Source organism: Patagioenas fasciata, chromosome 2 (assembly GCF_037038585.1).
Source record: "Patagioenas fasciata isolate bPatFas1 chromosome 2, bPatFas1.hap1, whole genome shotgun sequence".
NCBI lineage: Eukaryota > Metazoa > Chordata > Aves > Columbiformes > Columbidae > Patagioenas > Patagioenas fasciata.
Genome location: NC_092521.1, coordinates 121,020,417 through 121,041,382, shown reverse-complemented (window position 1 = coordinate 121,041,382; position 20,966 = coordinate 121,020,417). Strand labels below are relative to the sequence as shown.

The following is a 20,966-nucleotide window of genomic DNA, read 5'->3' as shown; positions in this document are numbered from 1 at the left end:
CTTTCAGTTTTAGCACTGTTGACTGTTCACTACAAACACGTGGGCTTGGTGTGTAACTCAGTCCTTTCAAGTGGATACACCATGAATATAGCTGAACAAGACTTACCTGTGGTGTTAGTGATGATGGGGAAGTTTCAGCAGACCCTTTTAGCACTGGCCCTTGAGCCCTGGGTGTGTTTGTTTTCTTTTGGAGAACAGGTGTTTTTTGGAACTCTGTAGCTTGTGTAATTCACTTTTCTTGCATTGATCCAGTCCGAGGTACCTCATCACTTTTTGCATCTGCCTTATCAGCACACAGAAGTTTGGTTTTCCCCTTTTCTGTGTAAAATGCAAAGAATTTGCTTTTTTTTAATTTAGTACCTCATCCTGGGAAGTGCATGTCACAAACCAACTCCACCTTCACCTTCACCACCTGCCGCATTCTGCACCCTTCTGATGAACTCACACGAGTCACACCAAGGTAAGGGTTTCCCGTGGTGGCAAAACCTTCGGCTCTGTCAGTGTTTTTCCTGCAGGGAAATACTAAGTAGTGGCATAAGTAAAAGCGTTAGCCACATTGGTTAATTACACCCCCAAATTATTCCTCCCATTTTGCGTTACTTCAACCTGATTTTATTTGAGAGGCATGTGCAAAGCTTTAGGAAGCCAACCAAAATATCTGAAGTTTTGTCTTGTGGGATCAGACATAACTAAGTTAGCTTCCAAATCCAAACTACCCTTGGTCCCAAACCAGTTGTAGTTCTCATGTGTGAATGCACAGAATATGGTTTGTCACAAAAAATACGAGATTTTTCCAGGGAGGACAAAATCTTTATCTTTGGTAGAGAACAAGAAGGGATGTGCAGGTAAAGAAATCCAGGAAGTACATGAGGAATGGAGGAAGAAATACGCTTTAATCCAAAGGAGGGAACCATCTACTTTGTTCCTTGGTGGAATTGTTGAAAATGAGTTCATAGTAGCAAGGCTGAAACTGATGAACTGGCTTACTAGTAGCAGTTGGCAGTAGCAGTAGCCTCTAACCCAGGGGATGCTCTAACCTGACTACGTTTCATGCAGCTACATGAGGAGCTCATTGATTTGTTTCTTTTCTCAATCGAACTCTGAAACTGTCACTGGGCTGAGTTGCTGGGGCCAATCTGAGTCTGTTTCTGTGGTGTGTCCAGGCTGCTCTGCAGTGTTGATCATTTTGATGGGGAAAACATTTCCCAGTTACAGCAATACCAAAATGATCAAATAAAGAAAAAAAGCAACACCTAGATAACTGCTTTCTTGCAGGGGTGTCCTTTGTTGTTGTTGTTTTAAATTGTGCTGTAGTGTGTACCAGTGCTGACAAATTAGTGGAAATATAAATCTAAATATCTGTGCAGCTGAAATCTGGAGCTGGAGAGAATGAAGTTGTTGGAGTTGTTAAGCTATTGGAATGCTGTAGTTTTCCTCTCGTGACTGGGACATCTTAGAAGCCTGATAATTAACACCCTGTGGCTGGGTTTCTAAAATGTGCTTAGCCATAGTCTGTAGAAAGTCAGTTCACACAGTAACTTCTCTTAATTTTTCCTCCCTCATGCTCTTCAAGGCTTCTGAACTTCTGTGCTTAGCCAGTGTGGGAGATGCAAATCAGTGGCTGTCACTGTTCTTTAGTTTTGCCATGAGCTGAAATCAGAGCTCTGAAGGTCCAGCTTTAATCCATGCTTAAGAGAAGAACTGAGATCTAGCGTCTCCTTTCTGCTCAGCCTTGTCTTCAGAGTGTGTGTCTGTGTGCTGCTGCAGTGGCATGTGTGACCTGCTGAGCTCTTCTACGAGGAGCCCTTCTCCTCTGCCACAGATTCAGTCTGGGCAGAATGCAGAGGACCTGAGGAGAACTTGCTTAGCACACCTACCACATGCGCTGACAGCCACAGCACACTGGAGGGTGCAAGAAGATCATTTCCAGAGCCACTTAGCAAGGCTGCTTTTCCAATTACACCACTCTTAATCCTAGTTTTCTCAAACACGTGTTTCTGTGCAGATCACAGATGGCTATATATGGGATTACTCTTGTTGAATTGCAACTGCAGGGTAAAAATTCTTGGGCAGTTTCACTTGCTTTTGGTGGAAGTTGTTCTGCATTTCTCTAGAGACCATATTGGCGAGATCCTATTTAGAGTTTATTTTGAGAAGAAAGAACTAGAATTGGAGAGCAATTTAGCCACGTTTCAAACTATAGAAAATTATGTTTTACCTAATTAACAGTAGAATGGCACTTTGTAATATCTGGTTTGCCGCTAAATTATCAGTAACCTGTTGACCAATTAACAACCAAGAGCTTGACTGTATTTTCTCGTTTCTTTTGATGATTACTCACACCACTGCACGTCTCCATCAAAAGACAGATTCCCCCATCCCTTTCCCCATAAATGAAAGCCAATACAAGAGAAGAAGAAGGGTTTGACCTTACAGAAGTGCGTCCTGGTGACCGTGGCAGCTTCCAGCAGCTTTGCTACAACTGCTTTTGTAGCAAATAGGTTCCCCTCCTCCCTTGCTGCTCTCTCTGCTGTCACCCAGCACCTTTAGAAGGACTAGTGGTTTTGTGTGCTCACAAGTGACACTAAAAAGTAAATCTTGCTTATACTTTGCTTATACCATCCGTGAAATTTCTCCCCGGTTTCCTTGTCTCGTGGAAGCCACTGGGAGTTGTGACAACCCAGTAGATCAAGGAGGAAAACAGAAGGTGTTGATCACAAACCTGTCCATGTAATAGTTTCTCGGAAGAAATGTGATGGTGTTGGGGAATGCACTAATCCCATGAGACTGGGGGGTGAAGTATGCAAAGCAGAGAGATGAGTTTTGTAAGAGACGGTGTTTTTTGCACGTGTCATCACGTTTTCGAGGACCTGGGAGCTGTGAGTTTTCTCTCAAAATGGACAGAAGACCCTGTCCAGGGTTAAAAAATCTGGTTTGTAATACGTTTTCATTCCCTAGTGTAGAGAATAATTTGCCTGCTCTTTTGTTTTCAGCCTTAACGCAGCACCTGCTCCAGCTTGTGGCAGCATTGGCAATTTGAAAGGCACCCCAGTGGCTACTCCCTGTACTCCTCGGCGTCTGAGCTTGGCCGAATCCTTCACTAACCTCCGGGAATCCACAACGACGATGAGCACGTCTCTGGGGCTGGTGTGGCTGCTGAAGGAAAGGGGCATCTCAGCAGCAGTGTACAATCCGCAGAGCTGGGACAGAGCCAGCAAAGGCACCCTCCTGAACGCATACCCCCCTAAAATGGCGATCATTCCTTCCACTCCACCCAACTCACCTATGCAGACACCTTCTTCCTCCCCTCCATCTTTTGAGTTCCAGTGCACCAGCCCACCTTACGACAACTTCTTGGCTTCGAAGCCTGCTAGTTCAATCTTGAAAGAGGTGAGGAACAAAAAGAACATCAGGAACAGTGAGAGCCAGACTGACGTGTCTGTTTCCAACCTTAATCTCGTGGACAAAGTCAAGAGGTTTGGTATCGCCAAAGTCGTGAGTGCAGGGCAAACGTCAGCTCCTCCTTTAACTGATGACCAGGGACCTCTTCTCTGTGGGGCACAAGGACCAGTGAGGGCCCTTGTTCCTGGAGGCCTGGCGCCAGACGGTCTCCCTTTGGGCTGCCCCGCCGTGACCAGTGCCATCCAGCTGAACACTGGCATCCGAAGGAATCGGAGCTTCCCCACCATGGTGGGTTCCAGCATGCAGATGAAAGGCCCGACGTCTCTCACTTCGGGGATCCTCATGGGAACCAAGCTCCCGAAGCAAACTAGCTTACGATGAAGGACTTTATTTTTACAGCTAGTCTTTTTAAATAAAAATACTCGGGGTTCTTTCTCCGATCCTCTTTCCTTTCCCCACCATCCCTTCATTGCCTCTTGAGTTTGACAAATCAACTTTGTGCCTAATGGGAGAAAAGTGTAAACTTTGTATAAAATCTGTAAATATGTACCAGATCTATTGTGGCTAATTGGATTATTTTCCTGTTCAATTGAGTGCAAAAGGCTCTGTGTTATGATTTCTCTATTAAGGATAACTTGCTAACCTTCTCAAAAGGTTTTCTTTAAGATGCACTGAAAAAAATAACAAAACCAACAAAAATTAACTTGACTAGGAAGACATGAACTCTGTAGCTAGCCTAACTTGAGTTGAAGGTGCATGGGAAGCTATCGAATGTGTTTTGTGAGACCTCACATGGCATCACTTGAAGCATGGGAGCATTTGTGCTTCATTAAATGCTGAAAAAACCACTCGGTTTAACATGCGGTAGTTCTAGTTTTGCTTCTGTAGGTACGTTGAGCTGAGTTATTGGAGTGCCTGGCTATTATACCTGAATGGATGAAACTTTTTTGTTTTTCTTTTCCTGTTTTGTTTTCTCCTCCTTCTGGAGGTGCTAAACTTGAACTAATGCTGTGCGGAGGTCAGCAGGCCTACTGGGTACCTGGAATATTGACATATTCCTCCCACCGCCGTTTCATTTGGCACGCTTGCACCCTGTGCGACTTCTTTTTTGTTTTGTTTGTTTTTCGATGCTGCGCTGGATTGTGGAAGGGAAGATGCTTTACTCTGTGTTGCTGCCACTGGAACAGGCTTTGTCAGTGCCCCCCGAAGAAAACAGTTTTCACAACTCATGCGGTAAAACATGGCAGTGACTTCTTAGAAATCAAAGTTGTGGCACAGATTGACAGATAAAGAATGTTATAAAAGAACAGGTAGCAAAAAAAGTATTAGGAGAGGGTGTGTCCTTGAATCCTCCACAGAGAACCACAAAAAACCATTTAGTAATGGAACGGTACAAGTTGGAAAGAGCAACTTGCAGCCCTCATGCTGATCTTCAGGTTTGGTGCACACTGAGGACCATGGCCTTGTCAGCAGGGTGGGAATATTCCCCACCCATTTTCTGGTTTCGTTTTTCTGAGAAACCTTTTTCATCTGAAGTTGGACCTTAGCAGAGGTAAAAGGATGGAAAATGCTGTATCTCACAATGCTTTTAAACTGATAAAGCACCTCCTAATACCAAGCCTTTAACCCTCACTTTTTCGGAAAAGAAATAAAAGACCTCACACGACCTTTAGTTACAGCCAGGTGATCTTAATTTGTATTGCGCTTTTCTTCTCTGTTTCTCCCAAACTTCTGCTGAGTGCTTGTAGAAAGAATTGAAACATCCTGGAACTGGAACAGACCAAAGGGAGCTTGCTCCTAGAGCTGAGACCTAGAATTTTTTGAAGGGAGGATGGAGAAGAGCGAAGGGGGGAGGATTTAACATCCACTTTCTTTTCCTTGCATTTCCTGTGGCATCTAAATCAAGCTTCCTGTTTGTTACCGTAATCACACTACACATAATTGCCATGAACTGCTGTTTGTACCAGACTGTTACTAAATCATTAGCACTGAGAATTTCCTGCATAAATGAAACTGTCTTTTAGTCTTTGTGACGAGAGATAGGTGGGTGTTTGGGGTTCTTTTGTTGGGTTGTTTTTCCTGAATGAAGTAGTTCTTGCAGTAGTACTATGGACACTAAGGATATTTTTTGAGAAAGAATGAACACATCAGTCAGTTACTGCATGTGTTTGAAGACTTCTATTTATTCTATGAACTTAAAATGTTTTAGTAAAATGTCATCAGCTCTCTTCGCTGTTGTGTGTGTGCACTTACTGCAGGTAAATTTAAGTCTCTTTTTACTTGAATGTATCTTAAAACAGTAGATAGAATAACAGTTGATTCTGAAAAAAGTCACGGACTTGATGGACCATTTTATATAGCAAGAGGAAGAAAGCAATACCATATGAGAACTTAAAGTGTAGACATTATTCATGCAATTGGGAAGTATTATTTAGCCTTTAAATAAGCAGTAGGAGCTGTCCACTCACCGGAGAAAGCAATTGTAACACATCAGAAAGATGAAATAAAATTTTTTCTTCACTAATATCAATAAAATAACAGAAAAGTTGCATTGTTGTGTATTATTCAACTTCCTTCCTGTACTTCTGTGGTGATAAATATTCCACTTTGATCCCTTGTTTTGTCTCTCAGTCAAAGCCAAGTAAGAGACCATCACCGCCTTTGGTTTTTGAATTCTTACAGAAGTAGTTGAAGAGTTTTGACATGTTAGGATCACTCAACTGCTGAAGCTAAGGTCAAAATAAAAATACAGAAGTAAATGCAGAGGGTTTTTTATTTTTGTTTTGAATTCCAAAAAGAAGAATTGGATGTGTTGTGTATGAACTCTCCTGCCTAATACGATGCAAAAACTATAGTGACAGAATATGAAAGTACAGAGTAAGGAGGAAACATCCTGTCGAGGGATGAAAGCAAGGTCTGCTGTTGGCTGCATCTTTTTTACTGAGGGTGGAACAGCCCATTGATTAAACACCAGATAATGAGAAACTCAAAAAATCGTGCACTCATGGTGAGAACTAAGTACTGACAGAAGAGCTCCCTGGAGGAGGGGGTAGTCAGGCAGTAAGTAGATCATGGAAAGGTTTACCGACTCATACATAGAGGAGAGGGATGTGTGTGAGGTTGGGTGGGAAATTATAGGATCAATTTGAACCTTAAGACGATCAAGTCCAACCGTAACCGTACTCTAGCACTTAGCCATGGCCCTGGGAGCCTCATCTACTGACAACCCTTTCTGTGAAGAAATGTTTCTTAATATCTAATCTGAACCTCACTTGGCACAAATTGAGGCCGTTTCCTCTTGTCCTATCACTTGCTACTTGGGAGAAGAGACCAACACCCTCCATGCTACATCCTCCTTTCTGATAGTTGTAGATAGAATCGTTTAGGTTGGAAGAGACCCTAAGGATCATCGAGTCCAACCATAACCTAACTCTAGCACTAAATGATGTCCCTAAGAACCTCATCTAAATGCTTATTAAACACCTCCAGGGATGGTGACTCCACCACTGCCCTGGGCAGCCTGTTCCGATGCCTGACACCCCTTTCTGTGAATAACTTTTCCCTAATATCCAATCTAAATGTCCCCTGGCACAACTTGAGGCCATTTCCTCTTGTCCTGTCACTTGTTACTTGGGAGAAGAGATCAACACCCTCCATACTACAACCTCCTTTCAGGTAGTTGTTGATCATTCCATTTATATCACATATTTGCTATTGAGAGAATACTGGAGACCAGTAATGCCAAAATAAACTTTTGGAGGGCTCGCATGAGTATGAGGCAGTGCCATACAACAGCTGTGAGGACGGCTGATGCCTGATGCAAGGCACGTCCAGGTGCTGTGTCAATGTGTACAGAGCCTCATTCTTCTGTCTGCCCAGCTCTGAGCCTGGGGCAGGGTCTTGAGCAGAAAGTTAATGGTGGGACCCAGGGAGGACGGGGATGGTGCTTCCAGCACTCCCTGCCCAAGGACAGGCTGAGTTAAACAGAGGCTGCTCCAGTGAAGGGGAGAGCTGAAGCTGGCACACGAACACAAACATTTGCTGGTTCTGTGTGAACTCTTGCCTTGCACCAGGTAGCCTGCTGCCCTCAATTTTCTATAAGCTGTGTGTGGTGGGGTTGCTCCTCTGCTGGCGGTTCTTGCTGTGCCTGCAGTAGCTGCTGGCTTCTCCCTGCTTCTCAGAGCGGGGTACCCCAGTGCTCCCCAGTGCTTTCCACAGCTCAGAGAGCTCTTGGGAGCTGCAGATCAGCCCCCAGCCTGCGTGGCCAAGGATCAGCTGAAAAATCCCTGGTGATGCTGCCAGCGTTGCAGTTCCGCAGCGCTCTGCTCACTTCTTGCTCTGCTCTCTCCCACACCGGCAGCCCTGTCTGCATGTAACCCTGGCCTGGGTTTGCCTCCCTGTCTGCTCCTCGTTTTGGAAGAGGGCTGGCTGTCATTTGCACAGCCCTCTCACCTGCTGCCACTTCTGGCTGAGCTGCACTGGGGCTGTGGTGACACTCAGGGTCCTGGGTGAGTTTTGTATAATACAGGAGGCGTCTTTTTTTGGCTGTCTCCTTGTTGTGTCTTTTCTCCTTCCAAAATTCATAGCTTTTTTCCCCTCTAATCTATGCTTGCTGGTGAGCATGGATGCTCCTGCAGTGATCTAAAGCTTTGGCTGTGGAAGGAATAAGGACATAGGTTTTGTTGTTTGTGCTGTATTGTTATTTTCTGACTTTTAAAAAAGTATCCAGAAGGATGCATGTGGTGCTAGGTTTGTTCACTTCGGAGATACGCATCTCCGGTGCCAGCTAGGTGAACAGCAACGATGTTTAATAGCTAAGTGGATGTGGATATACTTACTTTCAGGCTATCACATGTCTGAAGGTGAATTATAATCCCAGCTTTCCCAAAGGCCTGGAATGCCAGGGAAAGCTTGGTTTAAACAACTGTGAAAAACCGGAAGATTAGTATTCACTGAAGGTCCTACAGAAGAAGCGGGCTTCAAGGTTGTATTCCTGGGAAAGAAAAACTGATAAAATAGCCACGTTGGCAAAGAAGACCACGGGGAAACTAAAAAAACAATAAGTGCAGCCCATTGAGGTCAAGAGCAATCAAAACTGCATCAGGCTGAACTCCTTCAGGTACAAAAGGAGATTGTGCCAAGGGTAATAGATCTACTGAGACGGCGGACTGTTCTTTGTGAGAATCATCACCCTAGAGATTTCAGTGGATTCTGGAGGAAACACAGTTTCTGCTTCTGGAAGCAAAGCTGGTATTTGGAGAGTGTCTTAGTTTCTCCCCCAGGACAGTAAATTATTCCATGGGGTTACAAAAACTTCATGAGCTACCTGGAAACTCAGCTGACGTATTTAATGCACTCAGATGATTTCAAAGCAGAACAGGACTACTGCATAAAGTAAACCTCAAAGGCCCAAATAGCTGATGAGTTGGTGCTTCTACTCTGAAATGGTCCTCTGTCCTTGTAATATTCAAGTGTATCAGTAAATGTACTGGATGCTGGATGCATCTTCACCATACCACAGGAAGGAACATGATCACCCACCTCTGAAAGTTGGGTTGCAGGTGAGAGGAGGGTGAGGTGGGGAGAGCTGTGTGTCTAGGACTGGGCTGTGGAGGCATAGGGTGTTCTCCGGAGAGCCAAGACTGGTATTTCAGGCTTTTGAGACTCTTCCCGCCTTCCTTTTGCGTGTCTCCAAAGCACCGGATGGCCCCACAACATAATGCTGTAGTGCACAGAGGTTCGACAATTGCTCCCAACTTCCTGAACACGTTTGTTGGCAGCTCCCCGCGTTAAACTGAAAAGCCCAGAGATGTTGGTGAGAAGTGTCCTGCCTTCCTCTGGTACAGAAAGGATCTGCTGCCTGGAGCTCGTGCTCGCGCTGAAGAACAAGCATTGTTCAGCTGTGCAGCAGCATCTCGCTGGGCGCCATTCAGATCTGCTTTAATTCAGTTAACAAGCCATTGGTGACCACAGAATAGCAAGAAAAATAATAAAATGCCTGAAAGTTATTGGTGTTTAGCAATGCTCTCAGCTGTAATGTAGACAGTGGGCTTTCATGTAAGAACAGTATATATTCAAGATGTCGATAATGTTTGTATTTGAAAGATGGTAGAGATTTTTGTCCTGCTGAAATAGGCTTCAAGCTATGATGAATCCAATTGCTCTTTGATTGACACAGGCACTTAGGAATGATTAAAGTTTTAACAAGCCCACAGTCAGACTTTTATTTCTTTAAGAGAATTTTAATGAGCTCAGGGGATACAAACATCAAACACAGAGGAAAGCCTTTCGCTGCTCTGCTAGGACATTATAATATTCGCATTTTGTCTGACGTGCAAATTCTTTTGCTTCGGCCATGGAGAGGGACCACCAGGTTTGCACTCAGGGTGCCGGATCTCACTGAAACGCGCACAGCTGGGCTGCAGCTGGGAACATCTGGCTGCAGTGTGTCCCCAGCACGGCCCAGCTGCTGCCCCATGTGTGGTGAGGATGGAGGGGCTGACGATGCAGCAGAATGTGGGAGGGCAGAGCAGGATCCACAGGCATTCCCATATGAAATATTGGGCTAGATTAGACTGTTCAGGGTCAGGTGCACTGGGGTAACTGAGGTTTCTCTTACACGCTGCCCCAGCTCCTGGAGGAAGCTGCCCCATCCCAGAGCATGGGTGCTCCCTCACTGTTGGGGGACTGTCTGGGTTTCCCCTCAATCCCAGAAGGAGCAGTTGCTTCTTCTACCCTCTCTTCATTCTCTCATTTATGTGGAGTTTGCAGTAAGCTGCTGTGTTCACGGAGATTTGCCCAGCACCTGTTTTGAAATCAAGTTAATAAAGCTGGAGGAGAACTAATTGAATCAAGCGTGCAGAGAAAACAAGCTGTCTTTAAATGCACAGAGGTATTGATTTTCTCTTTTGCCAGTGCCAATTTAACCCCTCTTCACTCGCTTCCATAAAGATGCATTGGAGTATATCTAAATTAAATGTCAGAGAGTTGCCGGTGCCGGGAAACTCACCTCCCAGACAAGTAACAGAAGGTTGTGCCGATGTGCTGCCATGTGTGCTGCCATCTGCAGGGCACTTCTCAGCCCAAACCTTTTGCTTTGCTTTGTTTTGGTGTCTCTGCAGCCTTTGCAACCTTTTCCCATCCTGGGAATTTCTTTTGCTCCCAGAGGAGCAGGTGACTGATGTTTTTACAAGGAGGAGGACGTTGCTGAGCTGCTTACAGCCAGCTGCCCCTTGCCTCTAGGAGCAGTGCTGTGTCCATCCTAGACCAACAGCTACTCTTACCTTGATGACCACTGGGATTTCCCACGAACTGGTACTCCTATGAGCGATAAGAATGAAGAGGAGATGTCCCCTGCGGCTACAAGTTTGTATCTTAGTGGCATCTGAAAAAACGTGTTAGACCTGAGCTGAGTTTTAGGCTCTAGAGAAGGGCTCTTCAGGCAGAGGTTAGGCCTCTAGCTTCTGACTTCTTTATTTGGTAGCTATTTCAATGTGAAGTCAGAAGAGGGCTCCCAGTTTCCCTGTACTGACTGGCTGAGGCCTTCGGGATGGGGATACGGGAGAGGAAAAAAAAAGAGAGACAGATTAAATCATGTCTCTTTTAAATTCTTGTTTGGATGCCAGGTGGGTCACTTGCAAGTCTGTTTATTCCCCTGGCCCATTTTACAGCACTGTTGTCCCTTAAATATCAAAACTGGTGCGTGCAGTGACTGTAAAAAGAAATTCAACCAAGTTTTATCTGAAACTTTCTGGCATCCAGGAAAGGAAGCAGACATGATTACGTACAAACGTAATGTTCAGGGTGAGATGGTAAAGAAAGGAAACGTTTTCTGTATTGGGCATTTCTGTAATTTGAACTGAGTGAACACTTGCTCAAAGGCAATGGTGGCGGTGGTTGCAGGGGTGTAACCATTATTTTTCTGCTTGGGAATGGTTTCTTGGAAGTGATTCACCTGTTAGAGGTACAGAAAGTCCCAACCCTGATAACTGCAAGATCAATAAAGCCACAAGATCACCCAGGACCATGGTCTCGCTCACAGGGTAGGAATTTTCCAGCATGACGGACGGGCCATGAGGCTCCTCTTGCCTGCGACTCTTGTGAGCAGCCATGTGGTGTAAACCTGTTTAATGTGTGCCAAGCAATGAAAGATGCCTCTGTCCTGCTGGAGAAGGGCAGTTACAGGTAAGAACCCCCACAAACCTCATCATCTGCCTGGCTGTGCCTTGGGAATAGATCCAAATGTTCTAGTTTTGAACATGAGCGATCATTCCACCACACCACTGTCACCTCTGCTCACTTGTTTCTCAAAGCCTGTCTCATTCCCATAGTGCTCTGTTGGCACCGTGCAGCCCAGCCTATGGCTCTGGTTAAACTTTGACATTCCACCAGGTTGCGGCTGCTGAAACCAGCCCCTCTTATCCCCTCAGAAAAGTCTTTGTGAACCTGGTGCCCCTTGCTGTGGGGCCTCACGGATGTAAGCTCTGGTTCAGACAGGCAATAGTCACTGGGGGAGCACAGCTGGCTTCTGCCACAACCCAAGACAAGAGGAACAGCAGGAGGTTTTTCCTGGGGAACCAAGCGGCAGAGGAAGCGTCAGAGACGCCCAGCAGCTGTGCCCAGCGCAGGGCCACCAAGGGCAGGGACAGTCCCCTGGGCCTCCTGGGCACCGGGACTGCCTCGGGGCCAGCAGTAGCCCTAAGGCTTCCTGCAAAGGGTGCTGGGCGGGGCTGTGGTGGGCGGGGCTGTGGTGGGCAGGGCTGCACATGTTTGGCTCTGTCATCCCCATGTCACTGGGCCACCACCCAGCAACGCTGAGGTCACAATGCTCCGGGGCAGTAGAGGAGGGCACAGCCTCGCTCTGCCAGAGCTGGGCTGGGGGCAGCCCGCAGACAAGCAAGAAGTCCTTGAGGAGCTGGTGGCACCTCTTGATGGGGACAGATGGAGGAAGTCCTGGAAGAGGCTGCTGGAGGTTCTCCACTGCAAGGCCAGCTCCTGGCAGGGCCACCTTCCAAGCTTATTTGGGGGACAGAAATCCTTGTGGGCTGGCTAGTAGTGGCAAGACCAAGGGAATGCTTTCTTGAGGAGCACTGCAGAGCTCAGCATCCTCATCCCTCTGGAAGGCAGTGTCAGCAGCCATAAGAAGTGGGAGCTCTTGGAAGCCCCTGAGAGGGCTTCAGGTCAAGGGAGAATAGAGCTTGGGCATCTCCTGGGCAGCACGACCAGCCTGTGGGCCAAGGAGCCAGGTCTTGCTCCCATGCTCAGGGAACAGCCGATCGCCAGCACTGGGGTCAGGAAGGAATTTTTTCCCCCGGGGCAGATTGGCCCTGGTCCCCGGGGGTTTTTTGCCTTCCTCTGCAGCATGGAGCATGACCACTTTGCAGAGCTCCTCTGGTCCCTTTTGGCTCGGTTCCTGCCTGCTGCTCATGCACCACGAAGATGGCCTCTCGTGTCCTGCAGCTGGGGGAGGAAGGCTTTTTTTCCCCCACGTGACTGTAAAGTGTCTCCGTGGGGTTTTTTGCCTTCCTCTGCAGCAGTGAGCACGGCTCCTCGGCCCTGGGCCACCTTTGGGCCATTGTGGCTGGGTGCCTGCTGCTCCTGCTCCACGAAGGTGGCCCTCGTGCCCCGCATCCGGGGGGAGGAACTTCTTGGACTCCCAGGTTGAGCCCCCAGGGTGCTCCCGGGGTCCACCATGGCCTCCCAGGTTGAGCTCCGAGGGTGCTCCCAGACGTCCTCCACGGACTACCAGGTTGAGCCCCGAGGCTGCTCCCGGGGTCCATCAAAGCCGCCCAGGTTTGAGCTCCAAGGGTGCTCCCGGGGGTCTCCACGGCCTCCCAGGGCGGGCCCCGAGGGTGCTCCCGGGTGTTGCTTCTCAACCTCTGTCGCATTGAGCACAGCCCCTGTTCAGGGCTCCTCTGAGCCCTTTTGCCCTCAGTTCCTGCCCACTGCTCTTGCACCTCCAAGGCACCGCTGGTGTTCTGGATCTCTTGGTCTCTCTTGCCCAGGGCAAGCTTGCAGCAGGAGCCAGGGAGCCAGCTCTGCTCTTCCCTGGGCTCCATTTCCCCAGGGCTTCTTGCTTGGCCAGAGCAGCCCGTGCTTGAAGGGGCTTCAGGTTCGCTGCACCATCCGCAGCTGCCACTTGTCAGCTCTCCCTGCGGGCAACACAAGCGCCGGGCAGGGATGAGAGCGCTTGTCACGCATCCCAGGCCAAGAAGCCCAGCGGCGGAGCAAGTTTCACAACTCCAAATGTCCGCTTGTCAATGCTGCGTGTCACGCTTTGGAAAAGAACCCATGGTACCACTCAACTTCTCTTCTTCTTCTTTTGTGTGTGGTGGGTTCTGATCCTCATTCTTCACGTTCTGATTCTTCAGGGAACAGGACGGCTTGGCCTGTCTTCCTGCTGCTGCTCTTGCAGCTCTGTGACTTGCCTTTGTCAGGCTGCAAAAAAATAAAGCACAATGCTGTTTCCACTTGTATCCTTTGTGTTCTGTGTCCTTGAAATTGGAGCTAAAAGCCTTGTGGCATTTCAGTCAAATAGTCACACCTTTATTCGACTCATTTGAAGGTGCAGAAGAGAACAGCGCAGTCTAGCGCAGCATTGTTGTGCTCTCTCAGGCCTCGATATCTGCACAACGAGCTCTGAGCCAGGCCTGAGGGCTCCAGCCAGGAGAGCGTTCTCCAGCAATCCGGCTGCATTTGTAACATCACCCACTCCCAACACCTCTGCAGCGTTACAAGATTGCATCCTTCAACAAATGAGCCCGGGATAGAAACCCTGGAAATGTTGTTGGAATGTTCCTGTCGTTAAAGGAAAGTGAATCAGAAACGGAGTTTTCTTCCAACTCACTTTAAAAGAAGTATTACTTTGGTGGGAAATGTTTTTCAGTTAAATTTGTGTTTTCCTCAGATAAATAGATAAATAAATAAATAAATAAAATTAAATAAATAAATAAATGAAATTGTTGAAAGTTTTGGAAAGTAATGGGCACTCTGGACTGTTTTCCTGTCTGCAATATTCGAAACTGAGAGACAATTCAGGTGTTTAGAGACTCATGATGTTTGGAAAGAAACCAAGAAATGCCAGACTTGGTGGCTTGGAAACTGGTTGGCTGGACAGAGCTTGAGAGGAGGAGAAATGCACGAAGAAAAGCAACTGCATGTTTTCAAGATGTGATCTACCAAAATGAGAGTTTTGGTGTTACTACAGAATAAAATTCACTGTTACCGTTTGCTGAAGTCTCCCTTTCCTTGCAGGTTCCTGCAGTGTTGTCTGGTCTCCCAGCTGCTGTTTGGAATAACTCCTCACAATGCTATTATTCCCTTGGTATAATAATTTTGCTATGGTTTTTTTTCCAAGTCTCCTTGATATTGGTAGCATTCTAGTTTAGCACAAATATTTCCTAGGTATTATTTTCTATGCATTGTTTTTGACTGTTAGCTGCTGCAAAAGTTGCTCCAGAGATACCTGTGTCTTTGGGTGAGCACCTGCTCTTCAGGATGTCAAAAATGCATTCTGTTTCTTATTAATGCACCTATTCAGAAATTCTGTGAATTATGCGAGGCAAAATAACCTCCTTTTTCAGTTCAGGGAATTCCTTAGGTGTGACAACCAGCTGCTGAAGCAGACCCAGGAGCCACAGGGGGGGTTACCTGGGGTGCAGGAGGGAAATGCAAGCAGAAGACCCTTTGGAGCCAGCAGGCAGGACCGGCTGTGAGGGTGCTGTCTGGTCAGAGTCCCCAGTTTTGCACAGGTGGGGATCCCTGGCTGCTCACAAGCGTGGGGCTCGCTGCCCTGCTTTGTGCCCAGGCTGGGCACTATCTCCCCACTTCTCTCCGTGCTGGCAGGCAATACCTGACTCAGGCTGCTTCTGCAATGCTTGGGAGTGACCCGTTCCCTTTCCACACTCTGGGGCTGGGCTGCTCTGATGCTTTCTCCTGCTTAGGATCATCTTCTGCTCCGTTTAGGGGACTTTCCTTGTCCCCTCCCGAATGAATGCCCGGCTCACCACACAGCGGGGAATGCTCTGTTTATTACATGATTCGTGAATGTCAGCAGAACTTTCAAATGTACTTCACAATATCAAGTAAATAAGCCAGCAAGGTGAAATAAGTTGGTGGTGCTGCTCTTTCAGTTTTAGCACTGTTGACTGTTCACTACAAACACGTGGGCTTGATGTGTAACTCAGTCCTTTCAAGTGGATACACCATGAATATAGCTGAACAAGACTTACCTGTGGTGTTAGTGATGATGGGGAAGTTTCAGCAGACCCTTTTAGCACTGGCCCTTGAGCCCTGGGTGTGTTTGTTTTCTTTTGGAGATCAAGTGTCTTTTGGAACTCTGTAGCTTGTGTAATTCACTTTTCTTGCATTGATCCAGTCCGAGGTACCTCATCACTTTTTGCATCTGCCTTATCAGCACACAGAAGTTTGGTTTTCCCCTTTTCTGTGTAAAATGCAAAGAATTTGCTTTTTTTTGATTTAGTACCTCATCCTGGGAAGTGCATGTCACAAACCAACTCCACCTTCACCTTCACCACCTGCCGCATTCTGCACCCTTCTGATGAACTCACACGAGTCACACCAAGGTAAGGGTTTCCCGTGGTGGCAAAACCTTCGGCTCTGTCAGTGTTTTTCCTGCAGGGAAATACTAAGTAGTGGCATAAGCAAAAGCGTTAGCCACATTGGTGAATTACACCCCCAAATATTCCTCCCATTTTGCGTTACTTCAACCTGATTTTATTTGAGAGGCATGTGCAAAGCTTTAGGAAGCCAACCAAAATATCTTAAATTTTGTCTTGTGGGATCAGACATAACTAAGTTAGCTTCCAAATCCAAACTACCGTTGGTCCCAAACTAGTTGTAGTTCTCATGTGTGAATGCACAGAATATGGTTTGTCACAAAAAATATGAGATTTTTCCAGGGAGGAAAAAATCTTTATCTTTGGTACAGAACAAGAAGGGATGTGCAGGTAAAGAAATCCAGGAAGTACATGAGGAATGGAGGAAGAAATACACCTTAATCCAAAGGAGGGAGCCATCTACTTTGTTCCTTGGTGGAATTGTTGAAAATGAGTTCATAGTAGCAAGGCTGAAACTGATGAACTGGCTTACTAGTAGCAGTTGGCAGTAGCAGTAGCCTCTAACCCAGGGGATGCTCTAACCTGACTACGTTTCATGCAGCTACATGAGGTGCTCCTTGATTTGTTTCTTTTCTCAATCGAACTCTGAAACTGTCACTGGGCTGAGTTGCTGGGGCCAATTTGAGTCTGGTTCTGTGGTGTGTCCAGGCTGCTCTGCAGTGTTGATCAGTTTGATGGGGAAAACATTTCCCAGTTACAGCAATACCAAAATGATCAAATAAAGAAAAAAAGCAACACCTAGATAACTGCTTTCTTGCAGGGGTGTCCTTTGTTGTTGTTGTTTTAAGTTGTGCTGTAGTGTGTACCAGTGCTGACAAATTAGTGGAAATATTAATCTAAATATCTGTGCAGCTGAAATCTGGAGCTGGAGAGAATGAAGTTGTTGGAGTTGTTAAGCCATTGGAATGCTGTAGTTTTCATCTCGTGACTGGGACATCTTAGAAGCCTGATAATTAACAGCCTGTGGCTGGGTTTCTAAAATGTGCTTAGCCATAGTCTGTAGAAAGTCAGTTCACACAGTAAGTTCTCTTAATTTTTCCTCCCTCATGCTCTTCAAGACTTCTGAACTTCTGTGCTTAGCCAGTGTGGGAGATGCAAATCAGTGGCTGTCACTGCTCTTTAGTTTTGCCATGAGCTGAAATCAGAGCTCTGAAGGTCCAGCTTTAATCGATGCTTAAGAGAAGAACTGAGATCTAGCGTCTCCTTTCTGCTCAGCCTTGTCTTCAGAGTGTGTGTCTGTGTGCTGCTGCAGTGGCATGTGTGACCTGCTGAGCATTTCTACGAGGAGCCCTTCTCCTCTGCCACAGATTCAGTCTGGGCAGAATGCAGAGGACCTGAGGAGAGCTTGCTTAGCACACCTACCACATGCACTGACAGCCACAGCACACTGGAGGGTGCAAGAAGATCATTTCCAGAGCCACTTAGCAAGGCTGCTTTTCCAGTTACGCCACTCTTAATACTAGTTTTCTCAAACACGTGTTTCTGTGCAGATCACAGATGGCTATATATGGGATTACTCTTGTTGAATTGCAACTGCAGGGTAAAAATTCTTGGGCAGTTTCACTTGCTTTTGGTGGAAGTTGTTCCGCATTTCTCTAGAGACCATATTGGCGAGATCCTATTTAGCCATGGAAAGAATACATGACTTGAGACTTCATAACATCAGGCTAATATTTCCTTAATTAAAGATGTGCCTTAAAGTACTGCTGATTTCTAGAAGACCACTGGACAAATGTTTATAGTGTTACGTTAGCTCCTGTCAGCTGCGTGCTGTATACCCTTAGACAAAGTTTGAAACTCATCAGAAACTGGTTCAGAACAAAACATTCCAGGATGTCTAAGTGAGTCTTGGCTTTCCAGAGTTCATTGATGTAAGGTGAAATGGGACTGCAAATTCCAGTCAAGACATCATTTAGGCCCTTTTGTCCTTATGGGCAAAAAGGATACAGTTTATTCATTGGGGTCTCAGTGTGGCTTTTCGGTGCATTTCTTGGTACAGAGAATCCAATGTAAGTTTAGAGTTGCATAGATAAACATGCTGTAGCTGGTCTGACCTATAAGGAACAAGTTTTCTAAGGTTGCCACTGCAGTGCCAGAAACACTCAAAGCTCAGTGTCCATGAGATCTCATATCGTGGCACAAGGGATTTGGCACATCCTCTCTGTGTTTGCCATTCTTTGGAAGTAGGTGCTGTGTTGAAACTGTCTTCATTCAAATGATCAGCTTATGGGAAGAGAATAGTCAGAATTAATGTTATTTGATACACCTCAAGAAGTCTCAGCCTCTAATAACTAGCAGTAGTGTGCTTAAGGAAACAAAATGCAGTAGGTAGGCACTAAACATAAGTATGTAATGCCTGCCACTTGTAAATGTGCAGATTATTGCCCATTTAATATTTTCTTGTCAGCTGCCTGTACAGAGTTTATCTTGAGAAGAAAGAACTAGAATTGGAGAGCAATTTAGCCACGTTTCAAACTATAGAAAATAATGTTTTACCTAATTAACAGTAGAATGGCACTTTGTACTATTTGGTTTGCTGCTAAATGATCAGTAACCTGTTGACCAATTAACAACCAAGAGCTTGACTGTATTTTCTCGTTTCTTTGGATGATTACTCACACCACTGCACGTCTCCATCAAAAGACAGATTCCCCCATCCCTTTTCCATAAATGAAAGCCAATACAAGAGAAGAAGAAGGGTTTGACCTTACAGAAGTGCGTGTTGGTGACCGTGGCAGCTTCCAGCAGCTTTGCTACAACTGCTTTTGTAGCAAATAGGTTCCCCTCCTCCCTTGCTGCTCTCTCTGCTGTCACCCAGCACCACTAGAAGGACTAGTGGTTTTGTGTGCTCACAAGTGACACTAAAAAGTAAATCTTGCTTATACTTTGCTTATACCATCCGTGAAATTTCTCCCCGGTTTCCTTGTCTCGTGGAAGCCACTGGGAGTTGTGACAACCCAGTAGATCAAGGAGGAAAACAGAAGGTGTTGATCACAAACCTGTCCATGTAATAGTTTCTCAGAAGAAATGTGATGGTGTTGGGGAATGCACTAATCCCATGAGACTGGGGGGTGAAGTATGCAAAGCAGAGAGATGAGTTTTGTAAGAGACGGTGTTTTTTGCACGTGTCATCACGTTTTCGAGGACCTGGGAGCTGTGAGTTTTCTCTCAAAATGGACAGAAGAACCTGTTCAGGGTTAAAAAATCTGGTTTGTAATACGTTTTCATTCCCTAGTGTAGAGAATAATTTGCCTGCTCTTTTGTTTTCAGCCTTAACGCAGCACCTGCTCCAGCTTGTGGCAGCATTGGCAATTTGAAAGGCACCCCAGTGGCTACTCCCTGTACTCCTCGGCGTCTGAGCTTGGCCGAATCCTTCACTAACCTCCGGGAATCCACAACGACGATGAGCACGTCTCTGGGGCTGGTGTGGCTGCTGAAGGAAAGGGGCATCTCAGCAGCAGTGTACAATCCGCAGAGCTGGGACAGAGCCAGCAAAGGCACCCTCCTGAACGCATACCCCCCTAAAATGGCGATCATTCCTTCCACTCCACCCAACTCACCTATGCAGACACCTTCTTCCTCCCCTCCATCTTTTGAGTTCAAGTGCACCAGCCCACCTTACGACAACTTCTTGGCTTCGAAGCCTGCTAGTTCAATCTTGAAAGAGGTGAGGAACAAAAAGAACATCAGGAACAGTGAGAGCCAGACTGACGTGTCTGTTTCCAACCTTAATCTCGTGGACAAAGTCAAGAGGTTTGGTATCGCCAAAGTCGTGAGTGCAGGGCAAACGTCAGCTCCTCCTTTAACTGATGACCAGGGACCTCTTCTCTGTGGGGCACAAGGACCAGTGAGGGCCCTTGTTCCTGGAGGCCTGGCGCCAGACGGTCTCCCTTTGGGCTGCCCCGCCGTGACCAGTGCCATCCAGCTGAACACTGGCATCCGAAGGAATCGGAGCTTCCCCACCATGGTGGGTTCCAGCATGCAGATGAAAGGCCCGACGTCTCTCACTTCGGGGATCCTCATGGGAACCAAGCTCCCGAAGCAAACTAGCTTACGATGAAGGACTTTATTTTTACAGCTAGTCTTTTTAAATAAAAATACTCGGGGTTCTTTCTCCGATCCTCTTTCCTTTCCCCACCATCCCTTCATTGCCTCTTGAGTTTGACAAATCAACTTTGTGCCTAATGGGAGAAAAGTGTAAACTTTGTATAAAATCTGTAAATATGTACCAGATCTATTGTGACTAATTGGATTATTTTCCTGTTCAATTGAGTGCAAAAGGCTCTGTGTTATGATTTCTCTATTAAGGATAACTTGCTAACCTTCTCAAAAGGTTTTCTTTAAGATGCACTGAAAAAAAATAACAAAACCAACAAAAAATAACTTGACTAGGAAGACATGAACTCTGTAGCTAGCCTAACTTGAGTCGAAGGTGCATGGGAAGCTGTCGAATGTGTTTTGTGAGACCTCACAGGGCATCACTTGAAGCATGGGAGCGCTTGTGCTTCGTGAAATGCTGAAAAAACCACTCGGTTTAACATGCGGTAGTTCTAGTTTTGCTTCTGTAGGTACGTTGAGCTGAGTTATTGGAGTGCCTGGCTATTATACCTGAATGGATGAAACTTTTTTTGTTTTTCTTTTCCTGTTTTGTATTCTCCTCCTTCTGGAGGTGCTAAACTTGAACTAATGCTGTGCGGAGGTCAGCAGGCCTACTGGGTACCTGGAATATTGACATATTCCTCCCACCGCCGTTTCATTTGGCACGCTTGCACCCTGTGCGACTTCTTTTTTGTTTTGTTTGGTTTTAGCGATGCTGCGCTGGATTGTGGAAGGGAAGATGCTTTACTCTGTGTTGCTGCCACTGGAACAGGCTTTGTCAGTGCCCCCCGAAGAAAACAGTTTTCACAACTCATGCAGTAAAACATG

At 46.3% G+C, this 20,966-nt stretch overlaps 2 protein-coding genes across 2 annotated transcripts; both read left to right on the top strand.

The window, feature by feature from the left end:
• The first annotated feature begins 257 nt into the window (after positions 1 to 257).
• Positions 258 to 5,049, top strand: LOC136098479 (trafficking kinesin-binding protein 1-like). Its single transcript, XM_065831940.2, has 2 exons — positions 258 to 460; positions 2,994 to 5,049. Exons 1-2 carry the CDS (start codon positions 378 to 380, stop codon positions 3,781 to 3,783), a joined length of 873 nt encoding a protein of 290 aa, XP_065688012.1. The 5' UTR covers positions 258 to 377; the 3' UTR covers positions 3,784 to 5,049.
• Positions 5,050 to 15,884: 10,835 nt separating this feature from the next.
• On the top strand, positions 15,885 to 20,524 carry LOC136098430 (trafficking kinesin-binding protein 1-like). The gene is made up of 2 exons (XM_065831834.2): positions 15,885 to 15,986; positions 19,311 to 20,524. The coding sequence occupies exons 1-2, from the start codon at positions 15,904 to 15,906 to the stop codon at positions 20,098 to 20,100; spliced, it is 873 nt and encodes a 290-aa protein (XP_065687906.1). The 5' UTR covers positions 15,885 to 15,903; the 3' UTR covers positions 20,101 to 20,524.
• Positions 20,525 to 20,966: the final 442 nt, after the last annotated feature.